Here is a 27,990-nt window from a genome sequence, read left to right as displayed (position 1 = left end):
ATGAATGAGTGAATAAATGAAGGTCAAAAATCAAGGGGTTTTCGTAATGCTTTTTACCTTTACCACTACCCTGTATTTGCACGTTCCTTAACAATTTCCTAAAATGCTTTCAGATAAGCTTTTTTAATATTAACAACTGACTTTAAGAGCAGAAAGGGCAACCCATGCAGGTGACTTGTCCAATGCTACATGACTAGTAAGCAACAATTTGGGACTATTTCACTTTGTCACTTTTCAGACCAGGCCTATGGCCATTAAACAGCCAAAACAGGAAGCAAAAGAAGATAACGTAGAACTTAATAGGGAATAGACACACAAAGACAATAAAATACAAATATCCAAACAAATTAAAACAAAAACACAAATTTTATTTTCGACTGATAAAACTTTGGTTCAGGGAACACAGACAAAAATCCTCTGCTGTCATTTCAGCATGTACCGTTTGGGCCACGAGGAAAAGCATGTCATCTTTCTCTGTATAACAGAGGCAGTTAATATTTTATCCTAATTCTCATTAAAATGTGTACGTTCAATAAATGTCGGCTATTAAACTGTCGGTGAGAAAGTCTATTTCTGGAAACCTTTTCATTATTTCCGTAATAAGACTATTTATGGTTTTTTTAAGAAAACAAGACAAAACGTAATCACTTAGCAGGTTAAAAGGGTAGCTGGAGTTGCTTTACTTTCAAAGTACTACCTCAAAATAACTAGTTCATTTATCTAATATTTTGAAAAGACCTCTATTAATATTGAAACACAATTTGTAGTTTAAAGAGAAAAATTTACATCACCTAAGAAAATAATTCAGGGCCTTTATAGTTTTACATTAATATGCCCTTTAATATCCAGATGTTACTTACCTAATAAAATGTACAACTAGCTGTGAATTGACATGAACAAGTATTTACTGAGCACCGATTACGCCGAAAGCTCCGTACTTTCTATGGGGTTTACATCAGAGCAATTCGAGTCTCCCCACTACTTCACTTAGTTTAAGCTCATTTTGCCCTGAGTTTATCTGGTAGCACTTTATTTTAGCGGACAAGGAGGGAAGTGGGGAAAGGAAAGGAATTATAAAAATACAAGGTAGACGTGCACAAGAACCTTCGTTCTGTTATTATTTAGTAAAGTTAGAACTGGAAACAGCTTAACGTCCAGAGTAAGTTAGTCTCACTCACTCGACGGAATGTATGCAGCCGTTAACGTATTTCTGCATTTTCCCATATTTCCAGTGAACATACAGTAGTTTTGCAATTAGGAGTACAAAGGAAAAAGGGCGAGAGAAGGTCGCATTTTGCCTGCCGGAGCTAGGGGCGCGCTTGCCGGTTCCAACGAGTTTTCGGTGCCGGAAAACTTGTCTTCGCTCACATTCTCGGATTCCCGCAGCCGCAGAAGCCGGAAGCGGGACGTGAAGCGCAGTCAGGGCCGGCCGTGTCACTGCCTCCGCGGGCTCGCGAGGAGCGCCACGGGCGGCAGAACCCCTCGGCCCGACCCACGCGCCGAGGGGTACGATAATGCGCCTGCGCGGCCGTCACGTGGTGAGGGCTCCGCGCAAAGCGGGTTGAAAGTCACGACCGCGGAGAGCCCGCGAGCGTCCTGCTGGTCGGTGCGGCGCTCTCCGCGTCCTTTAAGACGAGTTTGACCGAGGCCGCTCCGCAGTTCCCGCCCCTCGGTCCAGCTCAGCTCCATGAACCTAGCGGAGCCGCCTAGTACCCTTTCTCGCCGACCGCACAGGCGCGCGAAACCGCGTCTTTCAACTGACAATGAAGCCGTAGCCGCGCAGCTTGGCCACTCTGGGCGAATCGGCGCGAGGCCGGGATGGGGCGGAGGAGGAGGGGGAGACGGTTGGGTCAAGCTCCGCCCCAGCTCGCGCGCCTATTGGTGGGCGCAGCGGTTCTGGGCCCGCCCCCTAACGGACCTGTCGCTTTGTGACAGGCGGAGGGGCCAGTTCCTGTCGGGCCGGGGGCGGAGTCAGAGGTTGCTTGAGCTCCGCCTGGACTCCAGGGGGCTCCTCCCCCTGCTCCTCTCCGCTGGGCGGGTGGCGGGCTAGAGAGGGAATGTCATTGCTTCGCAGAGCCGTGGTGCCGCCTCCGTCTGCTGCTTCTTCTCTGGCGCTCTCGTCCCGTCGGCTTTCGCCGCCGCCGCCGCAGCTGCACTGGGGATACGGATGGCTAGGGGGGCGCAGAGGCCATCTGGGTTGAAAGAGCGGCGATCGCGGCCGCTGCTGAGGCGGAGACTCCCTGCCGCCGCTTCCTCCACCCCCAGTCCGCCGGCCTCGCGGCGCTGAGGGCGGGAGCGCGCAGAGCTCTTCTCTCCTCCTCCTTTTTCTTCCTCCTCCTCCTCCTCCGGGTCCCCGCCCAGCACCCCTCGCACCAGGCGGCCGCGGCGGCGGAGGAGGAGAGCTAGACCCGCCGCCGGGGCACAACATGGCGGAGCCCTCGGCCCCGGAGAGCAAGCACAAGTCGTCCCTCAACTCGTCCCCGTGGAGTGGCCTCATGGCCCTGGGAAACAGCCGGCACGGCCACCACGGGCCCGGGGCCCAGTGCGCGCACAAGGCGGCGGGCGGCGCGGCGCCGCCGAAGCCGGCCCCGGCGGGGCTGTCCGGGGGGCTGTCGCAGCCGGCTGGGTGGCAGTCGCTTCTCTCCTTCACCATCCTCTTCCTGGCCTGGCTTGCCGGCTTCAGCTCGCGCCTCTTCGCCGTCATCCGCTTCGAAAGCATCATCCACGAGTTCGACCCTTGGTAAGTGCCCCGCCGCCCCTCCCCCGCCCGTAGCCCGCGGGGAACCGGGACCCGCTCCTCTGCCCGCCGCGGCTCTCCTCGACTTGGCCGCGCGCCGCCGCGGAGCCCCGCTCGCGTCCTGGCTGAGGCCGGCGCGGATCCCGGAGCTTCGGGCGCGCCCCCTGCCCGTGGGCGAAGTTTGCCCCGTGCAGCCTGAGGCGGGGCGTCGGGGTCCGGGAGCGAAACGTTGACTCTCGGCCGGGCTAGTGTGAAGACTGCCAGGAGTATGGGTGCAGTCGTCAGGATTGTGGGTGCAGCCCCTCGCAGCCCGCTTTGGTCGCTGAGTCCGGACCCGCCACGCCAGGAGCCGGCAGGTAGCTCCTCCGCGGACTCTCGCCCGATTCCCCCGCCCTCCTCGCCCGCTGCTTTCGCGTTCTTTCATTTTTGCGGGCGCGTTTTTGCTAGTTCAGACGGAATCGGCCAGGGGGACTGCCCTGTTGCCGCTGGAGGTGGGTCCAGATGTGCCGGAACCCCGGCTGCTCACCCTTGCAGTTTTACGCTTTTACTGTTTCTTTTTATGCTCTCATGATACGAGAAGGGAAAAGGAGAGTGAGTGGGGTGTTGGAGGGAAGGAAATAATACCCCTGAAAGTGATCTGAAAGCCAGCTACTCTTATTTATTTATCATTAGGTATTTTAAAGAGTGGCTTTTTTTCAGAGCTCTTAAGTGCACTCAGCACCTTACTGTTTCACTATCGTCTTGGGTTGCTTTTTAGAACAAGATCCTTACCCTGTTAGCCACTGTCACCCTTAGTGTGTTATGCACAGTATCTGAAAGCATTGCATTAGTTCCTTTATTGGTCTGCAAGAAGGTTTGTGGATAAGAGCAAACAGTACCACGGTGATGGGAGTCCTAGATTGTAATACCGAAGTTGCACATGGTGTAAAGGACTGACCTGAATGTTTTAGGAAATTACCCCACTCTTAACAATACTAGCTAACTTAGACACTACATTGGTCTGTGAATTATCTAGATGGGAAGATTGCTTTAACTTTTTTTCGCAACTTGCCCAACCCGAGTTAGGATTTTTCCCCCTGAATTAGGATTTTCCCCTGAGAGTATGCCTTTTAAACTAGTGTATCTTATTGACTTGTCAACCTTGAGTTAATCTTACTTCCTCACAGTTAGACCTAATTAAATTTCAGGATATGTGTTTTATCATTTGAGATTCAAAGAGAGAAAATCTTTTTTGAGTGTTACTAACTATATAGATAATAAGTGTTCGGGGGAGGGGGGCAGTAACTTACCTGTATAGTAATATACCAGATTTAAGTTCTGCATTATGGAAAGAAAAATTGGTACTGCAACATCTATTGAACACCAGAGGGGCCCACTCATGGACAATTCAGTTTAGATCAGTTAATTACTGTGACAGTCTTCCATGAAATGTTTTCATTCAATTTTAGAAGTTTTGATTTTGTTTTCTAACACTAGTTTTTAAAAAAAAAAACCTTTTTGTTAACGTGCAATCACAGAAGAAAATATGTTAGTGTAGACTATTTATGAGCCTAAGAATACCTGTGAAAGCTTATTGACACAATATTAGGTGGTCTTGTTTTGAAACACTTAAGCAAATTAGATAAAAATGAAATTGGAACCAGAAAATGAAAATTAGTATTTACTGGACAATATGAAAAGAGAAAGTTCTCTTTTCAGATTAAAATAGCAGAAATGCATGGTTGACCAAACATTTCAGGTAACAAAATTGTGAATATTTCCATAGTAACATTTTTACAAATGGAAGGCTAACTACTGTTTAATAGTAACTCTGGAGCTGAAATTAAAGATTGCAGAAAAATTCACGACTGAATGATGAGATTTTTGTCATTTTTCCTTAAGATTAGAAATCTGCATCAAGTCAGCCAAAGATCCCCACTAAAATTGAGTAATGCAATAATGAAAAGGCTCAACAGATAAAGTGGCTAATTTTTTTATTTTTTATTTTTATTTATTTATTTTTTTTAGTGTAGCTAAGTATTAAAAGTTTTCTTTTTCCAGCTTCAATAGTGTGGTTGGAGGGCATAACTCTTTTTCATGCACATGAAAATATGTTTTGGTCGGGCGCGGTGGCTCACACCTGTGATCCCAGCACTTCGGGAGGCTGAGGCAGGTGGATCACCTGAGGTCAGGAGTTCGAGACCAGCCTGGCCAACATGGTGAATCCCCCTCTCTACTAAAAATACAAAAATTAGCCGGGCGTGGTGTCGGGCACCTGTAATCCAGCTACTTGGGAGGCTGAGGCAGGAGAACCTCTTGAACCCGGGAGGCGGAGGTTGCAGTGAGCCGAGATCGCGCCACTGCACTCCAGCCTGGGCAACAAAGAACGAAACTCCGTCTCAAAAAAGAAAATATGTTTTGCTTCATTTTTTATATATATGAAAACGCATTTCTGACACATTATCATTTGAAAGTATACATCTCTGTTTTAAAGAGCTACTTAATTTAGGTATTCTGCATATAGTTTTAATGTTGACATTTCTTAATTAAATGTTTATATTCATAATGTTAGATAATCTTGCTTAGTAGTAAGGAGATTTGTATAATAATGGACTGTCCCCATGCCTTACCATGAATGGAGATTTGTCAATATGAATCTAATATAATGTCTAATTCAGGTGACTTAATGAGAGAATCAAGTTTCAGACAAAAAAAAACACCTCATTTTCTTCTCATTTTTTTTTTTTTTCATGTCTTTTGAAGATCTCACGTAGTTAGGCATCTCATTCATTCTTATCTAATTCTTACAGTCATTCTTTTTGAAAAGGTTAAAAGGAGGGAGATGTGTAGATTGCCTGCCATTATTACTTTGGGCTTTTAAAGCTTTTTTGGGCTTTTAAATCTAGTTTTCTTCTATAGCTACTAATAGTCGCAACACTTTAACTGGTCTGTAGCTGAACACTCTAGTGTTTCCAGTTTGGGAGCTGCTCAGATCACCATCATATCATATAGCAATGACACAGACCTTTAATAATATTTAAATGTTACTCTCAGGCTGTGCATCCACAAACCAATTTATTCTGGCCTGCTCATACCTTCCCTGACCTCTTTTTCCATATCTCTATCAATGGTTTCATTTCTGAAAGTCATTTTAGTGAAGGGTTTACTTTCTCTGTGAGCTATTTCGTTAAATTTTACAGTAGTTCTTAAATTGTGTAAAAGACTCAAGTTAGCTGTTGAAAGTGACTTCTTGTCACAGAGTTATACTTGTTTTTTAAATTTGTCACCGAAGTTATTTATGTTACCAGTTGTCATAAGGGGTGGTGTGTGATTTATTTATTGAAGTACACTGCACTTTTTTAGAATTTAGCAAGATTTTTGGTAACAATTTGACTTCACTTTAGTAATTCCTCCCTTATCAGCTGAGTTGAACAGATAGGACGAAGCAGTTTGAAAATATATTGTCTGTACTTGCCAAATATTTGGTTAATCAACCACTTTAACAGCACTTAACTATATCTTTTTATCTGGAGCAAAATGCGTTTTCTACATATTTATATTGTAAGTGATAATACTTTTACTTTATATTAGCCAGATACCTTTTCCATACCCATTATCTTGTTCAATTGTGGTAGCCTTTCCCATAGAAGCAATGAAGTTCCCTATGTGAGAGCTGTCTTTTTTCCCTGCCTTAGCAGGTTATAAAGTGGGTTCTCCCTAGAGAGAATTCTCTGAGCCTTAGGTTTTGGCTGTAGTTAGCAAAAATGCAGCAGATGCCTTTTTGCTGGGCAGAAAGTTGCAATTTAGAGTTGGAACTTAGAATGCAATTTTTCCAAAGAAACCATGGTATAAATTGGTTAATTAGTACAGATATGTTTTCAAAGGAATGATAAACCTTTGGAACATAAAGTGTTAGAAGTTGGGGACTGCTTCCTGTACTTTGAGGTCTCCATGTTTTCCTTCACTTTGCAGATGACAAAAAGAGGCTGTTGACCTCAGTTCTGAAGAAGACAAATTGGTAGCCAAACCAGTTTTAGAACGCAAACGTCCCCAAATCTTAAAAAGTCACTTTGTGGGATCATTAGCATCAGCAGTCCAGCTGCACTTCAGACCAGGTGTCACTGTTACTGATTACTGATTTCACTGACAATTAAATTGTATGAATTTATGATAAGATTGGTACTACTCCCATTTCGGTTGAGCGTGATGGCTTCCATAAGTAGTAATCATGGATTTCATGAAGTATAGGCCCTAGGGTAGTTAGGGTCTGTCATGAATGCCCTTGGGACTTTTCCTTCCCCCTTTAGGGTTTTCATATCTTAAAGGTTAACTTGGGTAGGACTGCATGCCCCTTACTGCCATGAGTAGTTTGCATAAAGACAACATTGGTTATAAACATTAGAAACTCAATATAAGGATTTACATCATAATCTCTGACCCAGTTAATGAATATGGGCTAACTTAACTTAGCCCTTCTGTACCTAATCAATTTTTATACTCTCTATAAGTTTTGAGTGTTCGAGAAAATGTTAACATTTATCTTTATTGTTATATCTTAGTATTCATCTGTGCACACGTGCTCTCAGAAATGAAGGATGGAAAGGTTAATATTATTCTCAAGTGACCAAATCATGTTTTTCCCCTCAATTTGTTTACTTTTAAAACTTAATGATCTTAGAGAGTGAAAATACTGCAGTTAACTTGAAATATAAGGACCCCACAATTCAACAGACCTATTGCTAAACTATTATAAAAATTTTCAAGTACACAAGTAAGTTGAATTTTATAGTGAACACTCATACTCTAACCACCTAGATTCTACAATTAGTATTTTGCTTTAGCATATCTTCCTATCCATTACTACTTTTAAATCCTTCTTGTAGACAGACATTGTTACTATGATACGAAGAATGCCATCTTTGTTCCCCAACGCCATGATAAAGAGGATTTATTTCTGCATAGTGTTTGTTTTCTATATTATTTGAACATATGAATATACATGCTGTTTCAGTATCCTCAGACTGAAGTTAGGATCAGATTCCATCATTCCAGGTTTTGGTTAGCAACTTACCTGAGTGCGTTGTAAATCAGTGTATTAGCCCCACATCTGTTAAATGACTTGAGTTTGCTGAATCTGATGTCTCAGAAGAAACTCTAAAGTGGTTAGATGGATATTGATGTTGATGTTGGTTTTATTAGGTGTAATTTATGTGAAACTCCTAAATTCCTTGAATTATTAGAAGTCTTTTATAGGTCAGCCTGTTGTCTCTGCCATCTTTCATCCAGAGGTAATGGTTTAGCTTTAGCGTGATTGCAAAAGTGGCTTCTGTAAATCCCTGCAATAAATAGGAAAAAAGAAAAACATTTCCAAATAGTATAGGACCCACTGATATACTATATGGGCCAAATTAATACCGTTGAAAGGGGAAAACCTGTAAATGGTTAACCTGCTACTCTGTCTTCAACCGTCTATCTACCTGATTCTGGTGGATGCTTTTTGTATTTAAACCAGTAACTCTTTTGAGAAGGCTTCTGTTGTCCTCTTCTTACCTACTTCCGACCATGAGTAATTTCTGGGAATTTAGAAATTCATAGAAAGTGGTAATACTGTAGGGTTTTTTGTTTGTTTTTAAAGTCGAATATATTAGGAGGTGAGGATTAGCGTTGGGGGAGATAGGATCAGTTGCCCCAGAGGCTCCCATATTTAGGTAAATGTATGTTAATCTGCATTTGTAGGCTTGCCAGGAAATCTAACCACTATTTAGAATTTTATGTCTTTGGAAAAATACTTTCATAGTTTCAAATGAAAAACATCTAAACGTGTTTTGGAATATAATGTGTACATAAATTAGTGAATGCCTCTTTATGTTGTTCAAGGTTGTACTATTTGTTGACAAACAGATCTCTAAAAAATTGTGACTGTTGGCACTAATTGACCACTCTCGACTGTGTCTATTTCTTTTCTTTCTGTGGAACTTAATGTTGCAGGATAACTTTAATATATGTTCTAAATGATAGTAGATGCTTAGTTTTTACAGTGTTTTACAATCCAGTAACATCTTAAGAATTGAGGAGATGAGGTAACATCTTTTATTTCCATAGACAAAAGATAATTCAATTCAGTATTTCCCACAAGAATTGAAGGATACAGATCTGCCTGACTACAAAGTCTGTTCCTCTTACTACACCCTCTGCCTCCAGGGCCAGCTTAAATAAAAGTGTCCTCTGTTTTATGTTTTCTATTCAAGTGCCCCAACTTAAGTCTTAAAATACTGGTCTATCAGAATACCTCTTCACAATCTGGGCTGTAGCTAACTAAACTTACTAGTTGGATAATAGCTGATTACTTTGATTATTTTGATGGAGCGAAGAGATGAGTTGATGGTTTTAAGACTTTTAACCTTCAATTACTATGGGATTTTCAGAAACTCTGAAGAGAGTAGCTGAATGAGAGGAAAAGATGATCAAATCTAACTGAATATTGTTCTTATTTAGATTTATTTTGTCTATAAAAAGTTCATAATAATGAGATTGGAAGTCTTAAGCCATGCCAGTTAAGGGAATTGGGAGATGGAGAGCTGAACTTTCAGAGTAGACTCAGAATTCTATAACCCACAGGATTTTTAGTGTATGTGTTGGCCGCCTGTTTCTATTTTCTAAGAAGCTAAGGACCAGAAGGATAATACTTTTTCTAAGGTGATACAGTTATAGCTTGGCTAGATTCTTTTCCATTTTCTTTGCACCTATGTTTGCTGTAGAAGGGAATATTTTGAGAAGTTGTTTGAAATTGTTACTTCAGAAGATGAGGGGAAGTTACTTTGTACCACTCAGTTTAAATTGACAATATCGTAAATGTTGACAATTCAGGCTTAGATATGGAAACAAATAGAGCTTTTGTGTGAAGCTTGACTCATTTGGAATTGATTATTTAAAAAATTGTGTGTATTGATTGTCTGTAATCTCCATAAATTAGCAGTATAAGTTTTAAAACTTTATTCTTTTTTACCTTGTTTGCTCATTCCTATTAAAAGGGAAATGTTACTGCATAAAGACATTTAAAGCAATTTTGTTTATATTAGTTAAGTGTTAAAGTATTAATGATTAGTTGATAACCAAGTTGATAATATTTTCTTTTGGGGTTTTCTTTTCTTTTTTGTTTCATGCCTTACAGGTTTATTAGCTGTTCTCAAGTAAAGACTTTTCTCCCCAGTATGATATTCTTTTCTTTGGTGATATCTGGCTATCCCTCCAACCTATAAAATCCTTCAAATGCATTGTTTTAAACTTTAAATATTGGTGCTTTGTTTCACTTTCTGTCCCCCGCCTCCCCGCCCCACAATAGATAGATAATGTTGTAGCGTATAAGATATGCGTATATATACAAATACTAATGTTGAAGGTAAAATTTTATGTTGTCCACACTATTAAAAAAATTAAAATGTAGTGTGATTTTTCAAAATTCTAGTATATCCACAGCTTAAATTATTGTTTGTTGCTGACCAAATTTATCTTAAGGAGAACACAGGCCATAAGGAGTTGGAGAAAAGGATCATAACTGGAAACTCACTTGTGATCACCATGCCTACCACACGTTTATTATTGGATGCCTATTAAAATACCAGTAACACCTGTAGACTATACCCAGTTTAAGAAGATTTATTATTAAAGTAAATTATTATACATCTTATTTATGTAACCCACATCAGAAATGGAGTACAGAACTATTGGGAGGCAGCACTCTTGTACAGTTATATTCTTTGAAAATAAGTCTTAAATGTTTCTATAAACAAGAGCAAAGAAATGAGTTCTGCAAAGGATTTCATTAGAGGAGAAAAGATAATTCAGTTTCAGTTTTTAAAACAATTTTCTTTTATGATGAAGTATGACACATCCTGAAAAATATAAGTCTAAAGTATAATGAACACCCATGTGACTATTACCCAGATCAAGATCATTGCCATTACCTTAGACGACCTGGTGTGTTTCTCAATCCCTTCCACCCCCTGACTTTATAGTGATGACATCCTTCCTTTTTCTCATAGGTGGTAAACTCTGTGTGCATTGCTAAACAATACAATTTAGTTTTGCCTATTTTTAAACTTCAGATAAATAGAATTGTGGTTTTTGTGTCTTTTTTTTCTTTTTTTGTTTTTTTTTTTTTTGGCTGAGCATTTTCTTTAAGATTCATCCTTGTTGATCCAAGGATTGTTGACAGTATGTATGTAAGTAATAAAGTTCAGCAATAATTTTTTTGTTTGTTTGTTTTAGATGGAGTTTCTCTCTGTTGCCCGGGCTGGAGTGCAGTGGCGCGATCTCAGCTCACTGCAGGCTCCACCTCCTGGGTTTATGCCATTCTCCTGCCTCAGCCTCCCAAGTAGCTGGCACTACAGGTGCCCGTGACCATGCCCGGCTAACTTTTTGTGTTTTTAGTAGAGACGCGGTTTCACCGTGTTAGCCAGGATGGTCTCGAACTCCTGACCTCGTGATCCGCCCTCCTCGGCCTCCCAAAGTGCTGGGATTACAGGTGTGAGCCACCACGCCCAGCATTTCAGCAATAATTTGGCTAACCAGGTGTCTTATTCACCTGACGGGGTTGCCTGTTCTTTTATAGCAGGAAGTGCCTCTAGAAAAGAGAAGGGGAAGGTATTCTTCACTTGAGATTTAAAAAAAACATCTCAAGGCTGAACCCTTGAGGTGGAGTCATCTTTGACTAGAGTAACTTTGACAACTTTGTTTTAAGGTACTAATTGTCCAGAGATTTAATTTTTCTACAGAAACCAAGAATACAAGAAAGTGGGTGGGATAGAAGAGAGAGACATCATTGTCTTTAAGGAGACAAATGGTGATCAGATACATTCAAAATGACTGGTTTTTAAACTATGGCTTTTTGTCAACTATTATTTTAAAGTATTGTATATTAAAATTGGCATAAAGAAGGGATTGGTTGCTTGATAATTCTTGAAAGCAGGAAAGAGAATAATGGAAGTGGAGGTCTGAGCTGAGGAATTTAAGAAAACCCTGAGCATGGACTGTTTGCTGTATTGATATATTTGTAGAGATTGTCAATCCTGGTTTTTAGGTATTTTGTTGTTTATTTGTGTAGATTTAGCAATTTTGCATATATTGCATTTCTGTCATAGTTAATTCTTTGTTGAAGAAAAATTTAAATCTAGGACTGTCTTTCTTCAAACTCTGTTTAGTCAGCCAGTATTCCTACAGAATTCAAACTTAATATTTAAACCAAGTGTCTTAGGGTAGGTATACATACTGTATCCCATCTTCACTAAATCCCATGTGTACCTGCCAGAGAGTAATATAAATGGCTCAAATTAGGCTCTATTTGGATGATGGTCCAACTGAGTGATTTAAGCTATTTTTAACGCCTCTAGTGTATTTCTTGTAGAATTCCTCAAATGGAGATTCTTTTCTGAGATATATTGACTATTAAGAAAAATTCCAGGCTGGCTGGGTGTGGTGGCTCACGCCTGTAACCCCAGCACTTTGGGTTACACGAGGGTGGATCATGAGGTCAGGAGTTCAAGACTAGCCTGGCCAACATGGTGAAACCCTGTCTCTACTAAAACTACAAAAATTAGCCGGTCGTGGTGGTAGGCATCTGTAATCCCAGCTGCTCGAGAGGCTGAGGCAGGAGAATTGTTTGAGCCCAGGTGGCAGAGGTTGCAGTGAGCCGAGATTGCACCACTGCACTCCAGACTGGGCAACAGAGTGAGACTCCATCTCTCAAAAAAAAAAAAAAAAAAAAAAAGAGAGAAAGAAATAAATTCCAGGCCTACTTCTCTCAGAAATCACAATTGATCATCTGTGTCTTACGTGAGAGGTCTAGGTACAGGTTTTATTAATACAAAACAAACTAAATTTTACTTAGGACTGTGTATTTGGCTAACTAGGCCAGAGCCATTTTGAAGATTTTAACACCTGTGTATGTAAAAACACTCAAGGAGACTTAAGTTATTTGTTCTTTGCCAAAGTTGGTAAGTTACTGTTATGATGATTTAAATTTTGGTGCTCATTTTTCCTCTAAGGAATATAATAATAACTTACTACTATTATTGTAGGGAGACAAAAGATTCTTTAAGGCAAGAACATTTTTCTAATCTTTCTAGAATATGCTACACAGTATTAGGAACATAGTGAGTGCACAATGAATATTAAGACAGACCCTTTATCTTTAATGGTAACCACATTTTATGTTTTGGTCATAATAGTAATAGTACAGTAAGTCTCTGTTGTGCAATACTTTGAAATTTTGGATTTGACTGTGATGTCAGTAAGATCACATGTGCAGTGAACATCATAATCCCACTTTTAATACACATATATTATTCTTTATAGAAGAAGGAAAGAGTTGACGATGAAGAAAGGAGATAATGCTTATGGAAGAAATGGTATATGTGAGCATCATGACGGCCATCAACAATTGGGAGATGAATGGCTGGATGGATAACTTGGGAGGAACTTTGAGGAAGATTTTAGTTTCCTGTTTCTTCCAAGTACAAGTAACTCTTAGAGAGGTCTGTCTCAAGTGTTAACTCACTAGTTAGGGAACATTGAATAAGAGAAGACAGACTAGTTAATATCCAAAAACCATATGAGTTATGAAAGTTCTATTATTTTTCAAATGAGACATGAAAAAAGACAGATGTCAGCAATAGAAGTAAAATTCACAAGCTGCCATTTTAATTGAACTTGAGAAATATATTCTGATGCGAAGGAATAGTAAGAATTGAAATTATCATTGCATACATAGGCATTAGTTAGAATATACTAAATTCATGCACATGATGAATTTGGGTGGGGTTGGATTAATGATTCATTTGGTTTCATGGCTCTTGATTTAACTTTATGATTATAGTTAAGTAATATGCAAATTAAGCAACACTTCAGGAAACCATCACAGCTCTGACTGATCTCATTTAAACTTTCCCATAAGAGGTTAAAGGATACTAAATAAAAATACTCATTAGGGATAAAATAAGTTGCTTGTCTTCATTAAAGTGTCTTTGCAGTGGAAATAGCTTTGTTTTTGTCTAATTACTGGAGAGGATCATTGAATATTGTAGATATTGTGGGTTAAATAAACCAGATAAAGTCTTTATTTTCTTTTATTATGCATTGAATCCTGACAAAATGGTCAGCTCTTTAGTTATAGAATCATTCCATGTAATAATGGCAGTATTCCTGTGAATCCTAAAACAGTATGCTGTACTGATCTCACAAGATGTTTTTGCTTTTAAAAATGTGTGCTCTTTTAAAAACAAATCTTTGTCCATCAGTGTGCCTTTTAAAAAATCTATTACAGTGAGCAGGGTTTGTTGAATACATTGACACTTAAAGCATTTCCACGGGGCGCCGTGGCTTATGCCTGTAATCCCAGCACTTTGGGAGGCCGAGATAGGTGGATCATGACGTCAAGAGTTCCAGACTAGCCAGTTTGAGACCAGCCTGGCCAACATGATGAAACCCCGTCTCTACTAAAAATACAAAAATTAGACGGGCTGAGGCAGGAGAATTGCTTAAACCCAGGAGGCAGAGGTTGCAGTGAGCCGAGATTGCACCACTGCACTCCAGCCTGGGTGACAGAGCAAGACTCCATCTCAGGGAGTGGGGGGAACATTGCATATGCTCTTAATTTTTAAAATTTAATAACCTTGTTCCATAGAAGTTTAATTGCAATCCCAAGATTATTTTTACTCTAGACCATCGCTAAAGAAGGCTTTTATTTTAATATGCTAAGCAGCTTTATGGCATTTGAAGGAACAGGATAATGAAACTGTGAAGTAGATGAAATAAATCTAATCTTAAAACTGTAAAGGCCAGTCATAAGTCATGAGTTTGAGGAGCAACTAAAATCTTTTTAAATAAGGATTTTTTTCTAAAGTTGTTAAGATGAATCAGTCACTTCATTAGGAAGATCTTTTCACCTGTTTAAATACTTTATTTTGGTTGTTAAAATAATTTACTGCATTTAAATGAAGTGTCAAATATAAACAGCTGTTATATGAAAGGTTTTCCTTTTGAAATAATCATTCTGGACATTTGAAAAGAGTATATAACATTAAGTGATGTTATAACTGTATAAGAATCACAACATAATATAAAGTTATAAATAAATTTTTAAATAAATTGAAGTATATTTAACATACAACTTGCATATATAATGGGCTGTCATATTCTATATATAATTATAAAACTTAATGATAAATACTTGTGAACCTCCTAGCCAACTACGAAACCAGAACATTACCAATTTTGCGTCTGGCTGTGTTTCTTCTCTAGCCTGTCCCCTTAGTTTCCCCCTTAGCACTAGGCAACATTATGCTGAATTTTGTTTAACGTTTCCATTGCCATCTTTTAATAAAACTCTCATATGTATATATCTGTAAACCAAGCTTGTCCACCCTGCAGCCCAGAGCGGCTTTGAATGTGGCTCAACACAAATTTGTAAACTTTCTTAAAACATTATGAGTGGTTTTTTTTTTTTTTAGCTCACCAGCTATCGTTAGTGTATTTTATGTGTGGCCTAAGACAATTCTTCCACTGTGGCCCAGGGAAGCCAAAAGATTGGACACCCCTGCTGTGTAAACAATATATTGCTAATTTTTGCTTTGTTTGGAGCTTAAAAAATGGTATTACCTTATTATCCTCCTCTTTGACTTTCATTTATACATCTGTTGACAGACGTTTGAATATCCAGTTTTTTTTCTATTGTGAAACATGCTACTATGAACATTAAAACTGTTTTCTGATGCATATGTGTGGATGTTTGCTGGGGTATATACCTGGGAGTGGGATTTTGTCAAAATATGCTTCAGTTATTTATGAAAATATACCACTCCAAAACTTAGTGACAAAACAGCATTTTATTATTTCACAATTTTGTGGGTTGAGTGGGGAGTCCTTCAGCTTCATGTGTCAGCTGAGGTGCTGAGATGATTGTAGTCACCTGGAGGCTCAATAGGCTGTAGTCAGCTGGGACTAGAATGTTTGGGATGCCTGGACAGCTGAGAGTCATCTGGAATCTTGTTCCATTGGGACCTCAGCTGGGGCTTTTGGCTCCTCCATGTGACTGCTTAGTCTGCCTCAGCATTGCAGCGGGGTTCTGAGAAAGAGAACATTTCAAAGAGGGAGAAAGCTGCCAGGTCAGCTAAGGGTTAAGCTTGGAATAGACACAAGTAACTTCAACTATATTTTGTCGTTCTCAAAATACACACAGACCTAGCTCAATGTTGAGATGCATATACAGGTAGGGGCAGAATTGTTTAAGGTCATCTTTGGAAACACTTACCACAGTGTGTTTATCATTTTTATCTCCTGTAAAATATCTGTTCATGTCTCTCCCAAAGTGTTAAACTGGGTTGTTTAGTCTCACTAATTTAGTAGGAGGTTTTATGTATACGTATTTTGCATCCTAAGTCTGGGTTAAATTTGTTGCAGATATCTTATTCCAGTTTGTGCCTAATTGGTCCTTAAAGCAATCCTATTAGATATTTTATTGCCCCCATTTTACAGATGAGAGAGTACTGCTTAGTGTGTTAAAAGGACAGGCCTTGAAGTCAGCCTCCAGGGTGACATTTTTGTTACAAAGAATAGCATTTGCAAAGGTGTACAATTATGAATCAGCATGATGCTTTGCTCAACCTACCTGTTATACCCCTTCCCCTCCAAATAATTGAGGCTTGGAAGAATTTACAAGTATTTTTATTTACTAGTAAATTTTAATGTAACTGTGACTTTTGCTATGAGTAGACTGAGGATGTTTGATGTGAGGGGACTTGCCTGGAGTGACAGAGTAGGCAGTAAATTCAGCCCCAAGTTCTTTCTAGTCTTATTTGCCCTCCTTATTCCTCAATTTTTTTTCTCTAAATTATTCATTTGGATCAACCAGGTTCTGCCAGCATATTCAAAATCCATCTTAAATGTAGTGGCAAAATATTTTTCAAAATTATAATAGAAGCCAGAGATTTATTATAATTAATATTCAAATGTTTGCATTATATACTTTAAAAAGAACATTGTAGGTCGGGTGCGGTGGCTCACACCTGTCATTTCCACACTTTGGCAGGATCACTTGAGGTCAAGAGTTCGAGACCAGTCTGGCCAATATAGTGAAACCCCGTCTCTACTAAAAATACAAAAAATTAGCCGGGCATGGTGGTGCATGCCTGTAATCCCAGCTACTCGGGAGGCTGAGGCACAAGAATTGCATGAACCTGGGAGGTGGAGGTTGCAGTGAGCTGAGATCGCGCCACTGCACTCCAGCCTGCACGACAGAACAAGACTCCATCTCAGAAGAACGCTGTAGGCACGCATCAAGTACAACTCAGTTGCTTTAAACTGAAATGCCACAGAACAATTCTGAATTCCAAAATGCAAAGCTTTGGATAAAACAGCCTGAACAAGTACAAAAAGACATTAATAAATTTGTAGACACTTCTTCCCAACCTTCAAATTAGGAAGATTTGTTCTGTGTAAAAGTATAGTTTCTGATCCTTAAAATTCTATGTGTTGAAGGCACCTCAGCATATCTCTGCAGTGTAAAAGCAGTGCTTCAGGCAGCATGACTTATTTTCATGTCACCTCAGATTTCTTGGATCTAACATTCAAAGACAGAGTGGAAATAATAATACTTAGGGGAAGGATTCTTGGACACGTAAAGAAATGCAGAGCATCTTGAGACTTTTGACCAAGTAATGTTTGGTCATTTACCTTCCTGTTTGGTTGGAACAGGAGTGGTGATTCCAGCCATTGCATGATTGAGCCTCATTCATTTTCATTCTTTCCTGCCCCGAATTCTTCCATTTTAAGTGTCTTAAAGAGGTAGTTATCCTTGCCTAAGAAGTAAACTAAAGTATAACATATTTGCTATAATAATGCTGATATAATGTTACTGTGATAAAGTATAAGTGTCAAGTAGTTTGGCAAAAAGATTTCACCAGGTTGAGCATAGTAACACAGGGAAAATGAGCCATTTTAAAACAGGGAAAAAAATGTTTCTGTGAAACCGGGGAAAAAAAACAGCCATTTTTTTCCCTGTTTTACAAATGACTCATTTGTAAAATAGGGGACAAAATGAGCCCGTTTAAAATTTAATAAATGTATTTTTAACATTTGTATTCTCAAAATGAATTTTAAAATAGAGTATACCAAACATGCTATTCTCTGAGTTTAATGCATGTTATTATTTTACAGAAATTTAAGTTATTTTAAATATGTTAAGGATGCTAAAGCTTCCCTATAGTTCAGTATTGACCACCTCTCCTCAACCTGTCTCTAAAGGTAGGAGAAAACTGATTTATTCTCCTTGTATTCTCTTCTTTCTCTGCTCCCTCATTAGTTTGCTGATATTTTCTGTTTGGAAAGGGGGTGAAGAACCTTCCCCCCTTTGAGGGAGATAAGTTTTGGTTTCCCTGTAATATGGAACAAACTTCATACCTGGCGAGCACAAAGAAATTATTATTTTGCCAAAGTATGTTCTGTAGACCACATATTCCAGAAATTACACTTCTAAGCAAAATAATCTTTGATAATTTGAATTTGGGAAAAAAACTGCTTACTGCATTCTTTGATACTGATTTGCAATACGCATTACCATGTTACAGTCTTAAGAAGTTGTTCAGTTAACTGTTAATTTTATTTAATCTAGTATTTACCATATTTAATTTATGAATCACTGTAAGATTTTAATTTTTTTTTTTAATTAGTGTTCCATGCAATTCATGGAAAAGACTGATGTAGATGTTTTATTTGATAGATGAGGAGCCTGAGGCCTAAGGCTAAGTAACTTTACCAAAGTCGTAGAGATGATAAAACTAGGACTGACATTCTTCAATGTTTTAAATCTTTTTATTTGTTTATTTGAATTACTGCATTAGGAACAAGTATATCCACATTAGGAACATACTTTTCTTTTCAAATGGGACAGTTGAGTATCTGCTCATTGATAATATCCCCCCTGATTCTCCTGATTTGTCTTGGTGACTAAGTTGAGTATTATACCACTAACCTCTATGATAGTTAAGTTCTCAGGCCTGTATACATTGCTTATTTTGAGTGATTGTTTTATTTTAGTTTACCTTTTGCTATTGCTTTCCACCAAGACTGTCCTCAGAAAGTTGGTCATTTTTGCTTTTGAGTTTATTAGTTGTCCAACCACTTTGGCTCTTTCATCACACCAACTTGTGGGCCATGGGATATTATTACTATGGATAATGCTTGTTAGTTATAAATTTTATATTTATAGTATATGACTATGGGTCTGACTTAAATGTGTATTATGAATTTCTATATCTAATAATTGTTAGAAATCCTCTTTATATAGTAGTGTGTAATCATATGTCTAATGTAGATAATATCTAGTAACAATAAAGAAATGTAAATATAACATGTTTACATATAATATTTATTGGAGATTTGTTTCTATAATATATGAATGGTTATGCCGGACTTAAATATATGTTATACACATTGTGCGTGCGTTATATAAAGAGAAAGAACACTTGTGCCCATCCCTTCTGCCTACATTATTTAGATTTCCATCTCTATTGGGCTTAGCTGGGCAAAGTGTCACCGGATAGTTTTAATTGATCAAATATACTATTTTGTATGCGATCTTAGATTTTTTTTTCAGATTTTTTTAGTGCCATTAAAATGCTCTAACAGCCTCTTATTTTGCTGTAATTTTTTTTTGTTGTCAGTTGCTTTTTTTTCCAATTAGTTTAGTAAATGTCCTTTATAAATCAGAATAGACCCTCCTTTTTCAAATGGATACTGATAAAAATTGACAGTTGTCACTGCCAGTTAAGGCAGAAATTAAGAGATGGTACTAAAATAGGAATCCTGTTTTCAGTTAATGTGTGTTCAAAAGTTTTGCTCTGTGTGTTCTTTTTTTGATTTGCACATGCATCTGACTTTAAATTGGAAGATGCAGAGGCGCTCTAAGGAGTCTTCAAGACATTTTTGCAGCCTTTAAACACCCCTTGGTTTTCTCTCTGTGTTGCTCAAAGTAGAGAAACAGGTACTTTGTTTATCTGAAGCTTATGACATGCTCTCCGCTTCAATCAAAATGACCACCCATCAGTTGCAAGAGCAGAGAGAGAGGTTTGTGAGAGTAGTCTGAGATCCAGTTGCAACTGTACAGTGCCACATTTATGGTGGTATGACATTTGTGAGTCTTTCCCTTCAGAGTTAACCCAGTAAAAGTAACCTAGTAAAAAAAGTTATTCTCATATATCATTAGTAATCCTTATGAATTAGTTATAAAATTGGCTATGTTTAATGTGATTATCTAGACAGTGCTCGTGTGTATCACTTGGTGAGATTGAGTTTAGGCTGTTTTTTTCGTTCTATTGAGGGGGGATTTTTTTTTTCCATGTGTTACTTTTAATAGAGTTCATCACTCTGGCATCCTTTCGTTTTTGATCCTGCCACTAGATGGCAGGAGCAATAAAAGGTAGATTGAAATGCCAACTTTAGTTGGCCTTAGCTGCTTTGTACTGTATTACCTTGGTTGTTCTCTGTCCCTATTAGTGCTAAATTTTGGGTATATATGAAGTGTTGCAAATAGTGGTACTTAGTCCTATAAGAAAGATCTGGTACCTTATATAGCCTGAGAGGGCCTACTAATAGGGTAAAAGAGAAAGAATAGAATAATCCTTGAGGTGTTCTAACACTTTGTCTTTTGCCCTTTACTTTTCTGTTTTTATTCTCCCTTTGTTGAATTGTACTCCTTTCCTTTATTTCCTGATTGTGGTTTTTGAGTGTTTTTTGTTTGTTTGTTTGTTTGTTTTTGATAGGGTCTTGTTCTGTCGCCCACGGTGGAGTGCAGTGGTGTCATCTCGGCTCACTACAACCTCCGCCTCCCAGGCTCAAATTATCCTCCCACCTTAGCCTCCCAAGTAGCTGGCACTACATGCACATGCCACCACGCCTGGCTAATTTTGAAAAATTTCTGGTAGAGACAGGTTTTACCATGTTGCCCAGGCTGGTCTTCAACTCCTGGACTCAAGTGATCCACCCACCTTGGTCTCTCAGAGTGCTGGGATTACCCCCATGAGCCACTGTGCCCGGCCTCTTTCCTGATTCTAAATTTTATGCTTACGTTAGCATCCATAATTGGTCATTTCTGTTGGTGGTACTAGTCGCTTTCTCATTTACCATTCCCACGAATACATGTTAATTTGGCCAGTTTTGGTAGTCGTACGTGTAAAATCTTAACAGTACACTTCGCAAACAAACTGTTATAGGTGGCTTTGTAAATCTTTACAGAAAGGGTTATTTTCAAGAGAGCCTGTTTATTGATAGTCTTTGAAGAACAGAGTGGTAGACAGAGTCTAGGGTGATGGGATGTTGCTTCCATGATTATGTGACGTTGTGTAAAACTTTGTCTTACCAGTAGACTTGCACCAGAGACTCCTTGCTGGCATTATAAGATAAGCAGCCCTATTAGGGAAGCCTACGTGGCAAGGAACTACTAACAGCCTCTATGATGCTTCCACCAACAGCCAGGAAGAAACCAGGGCCCCTCAGTCCTATAACCTCAAGGAAATGAATTCTGCTGGAAGCCTAAGTGAGCTTGGAAGCAGATTATTTCCCTAATTTAGCCTCCACATAAGAACCCAACTCTGGTGACATCCTGATGGCAACCTTGTGCGACCCTAAACAGAAGATCCAGCTAAACTGTGCCTAGATTCCTGACCCATGAAGCTATGATATAATTAGTGTATGTTGGTTTAAGCCACTGAGTTTGTTTAAAATTGCTGTATAAGCAATAGGAAACTAATACAAATACCCTTCGTAAACCTATCTCTGAATGTTACTGCCTAACTTCTCTCTGATCTCATGTAATCAAAAAATATTGATTGAATACCTCTTACTTGCCAGGGACTGTGGCTACAGTAGTGTGAACCCAAATAGACATGATTCTAGTTTAGTGAGGGAGTTAGACTTGAGCCAGTAAGAATGACCAATGCTGTGAAGGAACATGATACAATGAGAGCTTATAATAGGGAGATAAACTAAACACATTGTCTTTTTAGGAATCCTTATTTGACTTTTAAAAACTTATACTTACTACATTGTTTTCTTACCTTTTTTTTAAAGCATATTTCTGCCATCACAAAACTTGTTCTATCTTTATTTTCTGTTAGCATTATGAAAACTACCTATGTGTATTTTTTAACCCTTACGTGTGTTCTTTCCTCCCTCAAGAACACTTCTACTCTTTTCCTGTCTTTTTGCTCAATAATTCATCCAGGTTTAAGTTAGATGTCAGTTGTAGAAGCCATCCACGAGTCCTTTGGACAGTAAGCTTTGTGAGGACAGGTCCGTCCTGTTTGCTAGTATCTTTAGCACCCAGTGTGATACATAAGATAGGCTCTTAAAACCAAATAAAACTTGATATGGAGGAACTGGAGCTCCTGTACATTGCTGATGGGAGTGTAAATGGTAACTACTTTGGAGAACTGTTTAGTATTTCTTAAATACATGTCTACTATATAACTTTGGAGTGGAATTGCTAAGTAGTCACCCAAAGAAGTGAAAACCTGTGTCCTTAAAAAAGGCTTTTACAAGAATGCTTGTTCATATTTTATAAGAATGAATGTACAGCCTTATTATTTCCTCCCCTGGAAACAACCCAAATGCCCTTCAGAAGGGGAATGGATTGTAGTATGCATTAAATGGAATACTACTCAGCAGTAAAAAAGAATAAACTGTTGGTATATGAATATATCTCAAAAACATGTTAAATGAAAGAAGCCTGACTCACCTTTTTAAAAAGTAGAATTACAGTTATTCCATTTATCTGAAATCTGAGAACAAACATAATGAATCTATGGTGAAAGAAGTCAAAGTGTGCTTGGGAAGAAGTGCCTAAAGGTGCATGTGGGAACTTTCTGGGCTGATGAGGGTGATGTTATGCATACAGTTGTCAAACCTCATCTAATGAAACATGTCAATTGGTGTATTTTAATGCATCTAAATTATACTTTAGATTTTAAAAATGAAAAAAAAATGAGTGAAGAAGGTATCCTTTAGTACCCCCTGGGTTCTCTGCTTGATTATATTTTCTTGTTGCCTCTTCCTCCTGTGAGATTGTCAGCTCTGTGAGGTCAGGGACCAAGTTTGCCTGTGGTTCTTACAATTGTGTACTTGTATGCAGAATGCCCAAGTTTATTGGCCCTGAAGTGAATAGTTATTTGAGATCTATAATCTATTCATAGATTATACCCATATTTTATGGCTGCATTTTTAAGAAAAATATTTGCATTATTATAGAATCTTACATTCAGTGTTTTTCTTTATGTAGCTTCTAGCTTTTTCTGTTCTAGGATTCACAAAAGACATCTGTTTAAGTGTTGGTAGAGTAATCTTGCTCCAACTACAATTTTGCCAACCACAGTTTGAGATAGCACAGTGCTATATTTGTAAACCAAAGTTTAAAAATCAGATTTTAAGAAACAAATTGTGGTTTATTCTCCTTAAAAAAATGAAAACTCAATATTAATCTTGTTTTCTTGTGAATCCCTTCCTGCCACTTCTTAACTTTTTGAGCCAATGGAAAAAATGAGCCTTGGTCATTTAATCTTTTTGATCAAAAGCCCTTAAACACCAGAGTAATTTGGAAAAGAACCAGGTGGTTACGTAGCATTTTGTCTAACTAGTACTATCTCTCGTTGTTGTTTGTTTTTGTTTTGCTGTTTTGTTTTCCCTGATGAAAATAATACTAAATTTTAAATGATTTAATGGCTATGTCAAAAACTTGAAAGATAAGTGTAGATAGTCTGAATTTCCCAAAACCGCATCAGCATCTCCAAGGTGTAGTTTCTCTGAAACTATTTGAGAAGGTAACTCAGAGCAGATTTTTCAGTGCTGGTGAGTTTTAATTTATTCATCAAGTAGATGCCTTTTTATTATGATTTATGTTGGAGGTCTTCTAAAAAATAATTTTGAAATTCTGCAAAACTTTTATGCACACTTTTCTGGTAAGAGAATCCATATTTTCATCAGATTCTTACAGACCCTCACCCAGAAAGATTAAAAACCCTGCCTTTACCTCTATTTTCTCTAAGATTTTTATTTTGCCAGCTGCTGGTTTTGCCAGTTTTTAAGAAACGTAACAACCCTGAAGTCAACAAGAATTTATTCCATAGTGATTGCTTACCTATATTGACTATCAGTATGTATTTGATATGTTTGTTGGGTCTATTTTCTTCATGATTGTTTTTACTCTCTTTTTGACCTTCTTGGGTGCAGAACTGGATCATAGTTACTGGGTTCCACTGACTGGCCTCTTTGCTTCTGTGTTCCAAACCATCCCAGACATATAAGAATGATGAAAAGGAAATACTCCCATCAGCATAGCTGGTTTTTGTTTTGCAATCTCTGGTTAGAATATACTTGTTCTCAATTATAGTACCAATTTTGTGGGGAATATATATCCTTCTTGGCAAGATGTTTAGGAATGCCAAAATCTAAAACCGTGTGGCTGCATGCATATCCTGTCACCTGCTCACTTACTCTGTGCTGCCTCTATTTCAAATCCTGTTGTTATTCTTGAGGTGGTTTCTAGCTATAAAAACCTATGAAAAGATAAAAATAACATGATTCTTGCAAAAAATTGTTAGGATAAGCTTTATATTTTAAGAAAATTCATGAGTCTGCATTTTGATATCTGTATTCTATTTTAAGAACACTGTTAGATGTTGATACACTTAATCAAAACTTAATTTGATTAAGGAAATAGCATTTCTTTCTTTTTCTCCTTGATAGTTCTGTTACTCCTGCTTCTCTGTTTTGGCCCTGATTGCTGGGAAACTAAGTCACATTACACATTTGAATCATATAGGCCCTTATTACTTACATATTTGTGTGTTTTATCCAATCTCAACTTATTTATACTTGTCTTGTTCCTTAGTCTTTTTACATTATCTTTGTTTTATTATGTATTTTTGTGGAACCAGGAAAGTGATAAATTAGGATACCCTTAAAGGTCTCAGAATCTTAAACATTAGTTAACATCACTTTATTTTATTGATATATAATATTTTACATATTTAATGGTGTACATATCCTATTTTGTAGCATACATAGAATGTATAATGATCCAGTCAAGTTATTTAGGGGTATCCATCTTATTTATTATTTCTACGTGTTGAGAACATTTCAAGTTCCTCTCTTTTAGCTACTTTGAAATACATAGTAAATTGTTGCTAGCTATGGTCACCCTACTCTGCTATACAACATTAGAATTTATGCCTTGTATCTAACAGTATTTTTGTACCCATTGACCAACCTCTCTTCATCTCTACTTCTCTCCTATCCACCATACTTTCCTAGCCTCTGGTATCTGTCTACCTCACTGAGATCAACTTTTTTTTTTTTTTTTTCCCGTTCCCACGAATGAGTGAGAACTGTGAAATTGTGGAATTTGTCTTTCAGTGTCTGGCTTATTTTACTTAACATAATGACTCCAGTTCCATCCATGTTGCTGCAGATAACATACTTTTATTCTTTTTATGGCCAAATAATATTCCATTGTGCTTATATACCACACTTCCTGTATTCATTTGTCTGTTGATGGACTCTTAGGTTGATTCTGCATCTTCGCTGTTGTGAATAGTGCTGTAGTAAACATGTGAATGCACATGTCCCTTTGATATACTAATTTCTTCTCCTTTGGATAAATACCCAGTAGTGGGGTTGCTGGATTATATGGTACCTCTATTTTTAGTTTTTGGAGAAATCTCCACACTCATTTCCAAGTGGCTGTATAATTTATGTTCCCAAAACAATGTATAAGAGTTCCGTTTTCTCTGCACCCTTGTCAACATTTGTTATTGTCTTTTTCAATAATAGCCATTCTAACTTGGGTAAGATGATACCTAATTGTGATTTTTATTTGCATTTCTCTGATGATTAGTGACGAGCATTTTTTCATATGCTTCTTGGCCATTTGTATGTCTTCTTTTGAGAAATATCTATTCATGTCCTTTGCTTATTAATGTGATGATGATAATGATTTACTGTTGTGTGAGTTCTTTCTAGGTTCTGCATATTAGTCCCTTGTTGAATGAATAGTTTACAGTATATTCTCTCTTTCAGTAGCTTGTGTCTTCACTCTGTTGATTATTTCCTTTGCTGTGCAGAGTTTTTTGGTTTAATATAGTGCCATTTGTCTCTTTTTGTTTTTGTTTTCTGTGCATTTGAGGTCTTAGCATAAAATCTTTGCCTTGACCATTATCCTAAAGTGGTTTTTTATTGTTTTCTTCTACTTTTATAGTTTGGGATCTTATGTTTAAGCCTTTAATCCATCTTGAGTTAATTTTGCATAAAGGGAGAGATAGAGGTCCAGTTTCATTTTTCTACATATCGATATCCAATTTTCCCAGCACCATGTATTGAAGACTGTGTCCTTTCCCCAGTGTTTGTTCTTGAAGCCTTCATTGAAAATCAGTTGGCTGTAAATATGTGGATTTGCTTTTGGATTCTCTGTTCTGTGCCATTGGTCTGTGTATCTTTATATACTAAAACCATGCTGTTTGGGTTACTGTAGTCTTATAAAATCAGGTAGTTTGGCCTCCAGCTTTATTCTCTTTGCCCATGGTTGCTTTGGCTATTCTCACTCTTCCTTGGTTCTTTATTAATTTCAGGACTCTTTTTTCTATTTCTGTAACAAATGACATTGGTATTTTGATAGGGCTTGTGTTCAATTTGTATGTATACTGCTTTGGGCAGTATGCTCATTTTAACAATACTAATATTTCCCATCCATGGGCATGGGATGTCTTTCCATTTGTTTGTGTCCTTTTAATTCTTTTATCATTGTTGTGTAGTTTTCCTTATAGAGATCTTTCACTTCCTTTGTTAAATTTATTTCTAGGTATATATATATTTTATTTGATTTTATTTATTTTTTTTTGAGACGGAGTCTTGCTCTGTTGCCCAGGCTGGAGTGCAGTGGCGCAGTCTTGGCTCACTGCAAGCTCCGCTTCCCGGGTTCACACCATTGTCCTGCCTCAGCCTCCCAAGTAGCTGGGACCGCAGGCGCCTGCCACCATGCCTAGCTAATTTTTTGCATTTTTAGTAGAGACAGGATTTCACTGTTAGCTAGGATGGTCTTGATCTCCTGACCCCGTGATCCGCCCACGTTGGCCTCCCAAAATGTTGGGATTACAGGTGTGAGCCACTGTATTTTTAATATCTATTGTAAATGGGATTGCTTTCCTGATGTCTTTCTCAGCTAGTTTGTCATTGACATATAAAAATGAATCAATACATGATTTTTATATGTTGATTTCATATCCTGCAACTTTACTGAATTTGCTTATTAGCTCTAAGAGTTTTTTGGCAGAGTCTTTTGGATTTTCCAAATATAAGATCAGGTGATATGCAAAGTGGGACAGTTTAGCTTTCTCTTTTTCAATTTGGTTGCCTTTTACTTTTGTCCTCTTACCTGATTGCTCTGGCTAGGATATCCAGTACTATGTTGAATTAGGAATGGTGAAAGTAGATATCCTTGTTTTCTAGTTCTTTGTGGAAAGGCTTTCAACTTTTCTTAATTCAGCATGATGTTAGCTCTGGGTTTGTCATATATGGCATTTATTATTTTGAGGCGTGTTTTATGCATAGTCTGAGAGCTTTTATCATGAAGGGATCTTGCAAATTCAAGATTAAGTTCAAAATTAAAAAATCAAATGTTTTCTCCTTATCGAGATGATCATAGGGTTTTTGTCTTCATTTTCTTGAAGTGATGTATCATATTTATTGATTTGTGTCTGTCGAATCATCTTTGCTTCCCTGGTATAAACCCATTTGATCGTGGTGTATTATCTTTTTGATGTACTGTTGGATTTTGTTGAGAAATTTTGCATCTGTGTTCATCAAGGATATTGGCTTTTAGCCAGTTGTAGTATCCTTGTCTAGTTTTGATATCTGGGTAATGCCTCATAGAAAAAGTTAGGGAGAATTCCCTCCCCTTCAGTTGTTTGGAATAGTTTGAGGAGAATACGTGTGTTTTTCCTTGAAAGTTTGGTAAAATTTGACAGTGAAGCCATCAATTCCTGGACGTTTTTTGTTGGGAGAACTTCTATTACTAATTCTGTATCATCACTCATTTATTGGTCTGTTCAGGTTTTTTTTTTTTTTTTAATTTATTCTTGATTCAATCTTGATGGGTTATGCTTATCCAGAAATTTATCAGTTTCCTGTAGGTTCTCTAGTATAGTTGTTCATAGTAGTCTCTGATGATCTTTTGT

The 27,990-nt window shown here is 38.0% G+C and overlaps 1 protein-coding gene across 2 annotated transcripts in view; it reads left to right on the top strand.

Annotated features, from left to right (window-relative positions):
• The first annotated feature begins 354 nt into the window (after window positions 1-354).
• Window positions 355-27,990, top strand: part of STT3B (STT3 oligosaccharyltransferase complex catalytic subunit B) — a 106,925-nt gene continuing 79,289 nt past the window's right edge. For both annotated transcript variants that reach the window (XM_063662090.1, XM_054479486.2), the window contains exon 1: window positions 355-2,740. In XM_063662090.1, the coding sequence (XP_063518160.1) occupies window positions 2,427-2,740 (314 nt within the window). In that variant the 5' untranslated portion in view covers window positions 355-2,426. The remainder of the gene's footprint in view (window positions 2,741-27,990) is intronic.

This window comes from Pongo pygmaeus, chromosome 2 (genome assembly GCF_028885625.2).
Source record: "Pongo pygmaeus isolate AG05252 chromosome 2, NHGRI_mPonPyg2-v2.0_pri, whole genome shotgun sequence".
NCBI lineage: Eukaryota > Metazoa > Chordata > Mammalia > Primates > Hominidae > Pongo > Pongo pygmaeus.
Note: the sequence above shows the minus strand (reverse complement) of the source record. Positions and strands in the feature narration are given on the sequence as shown.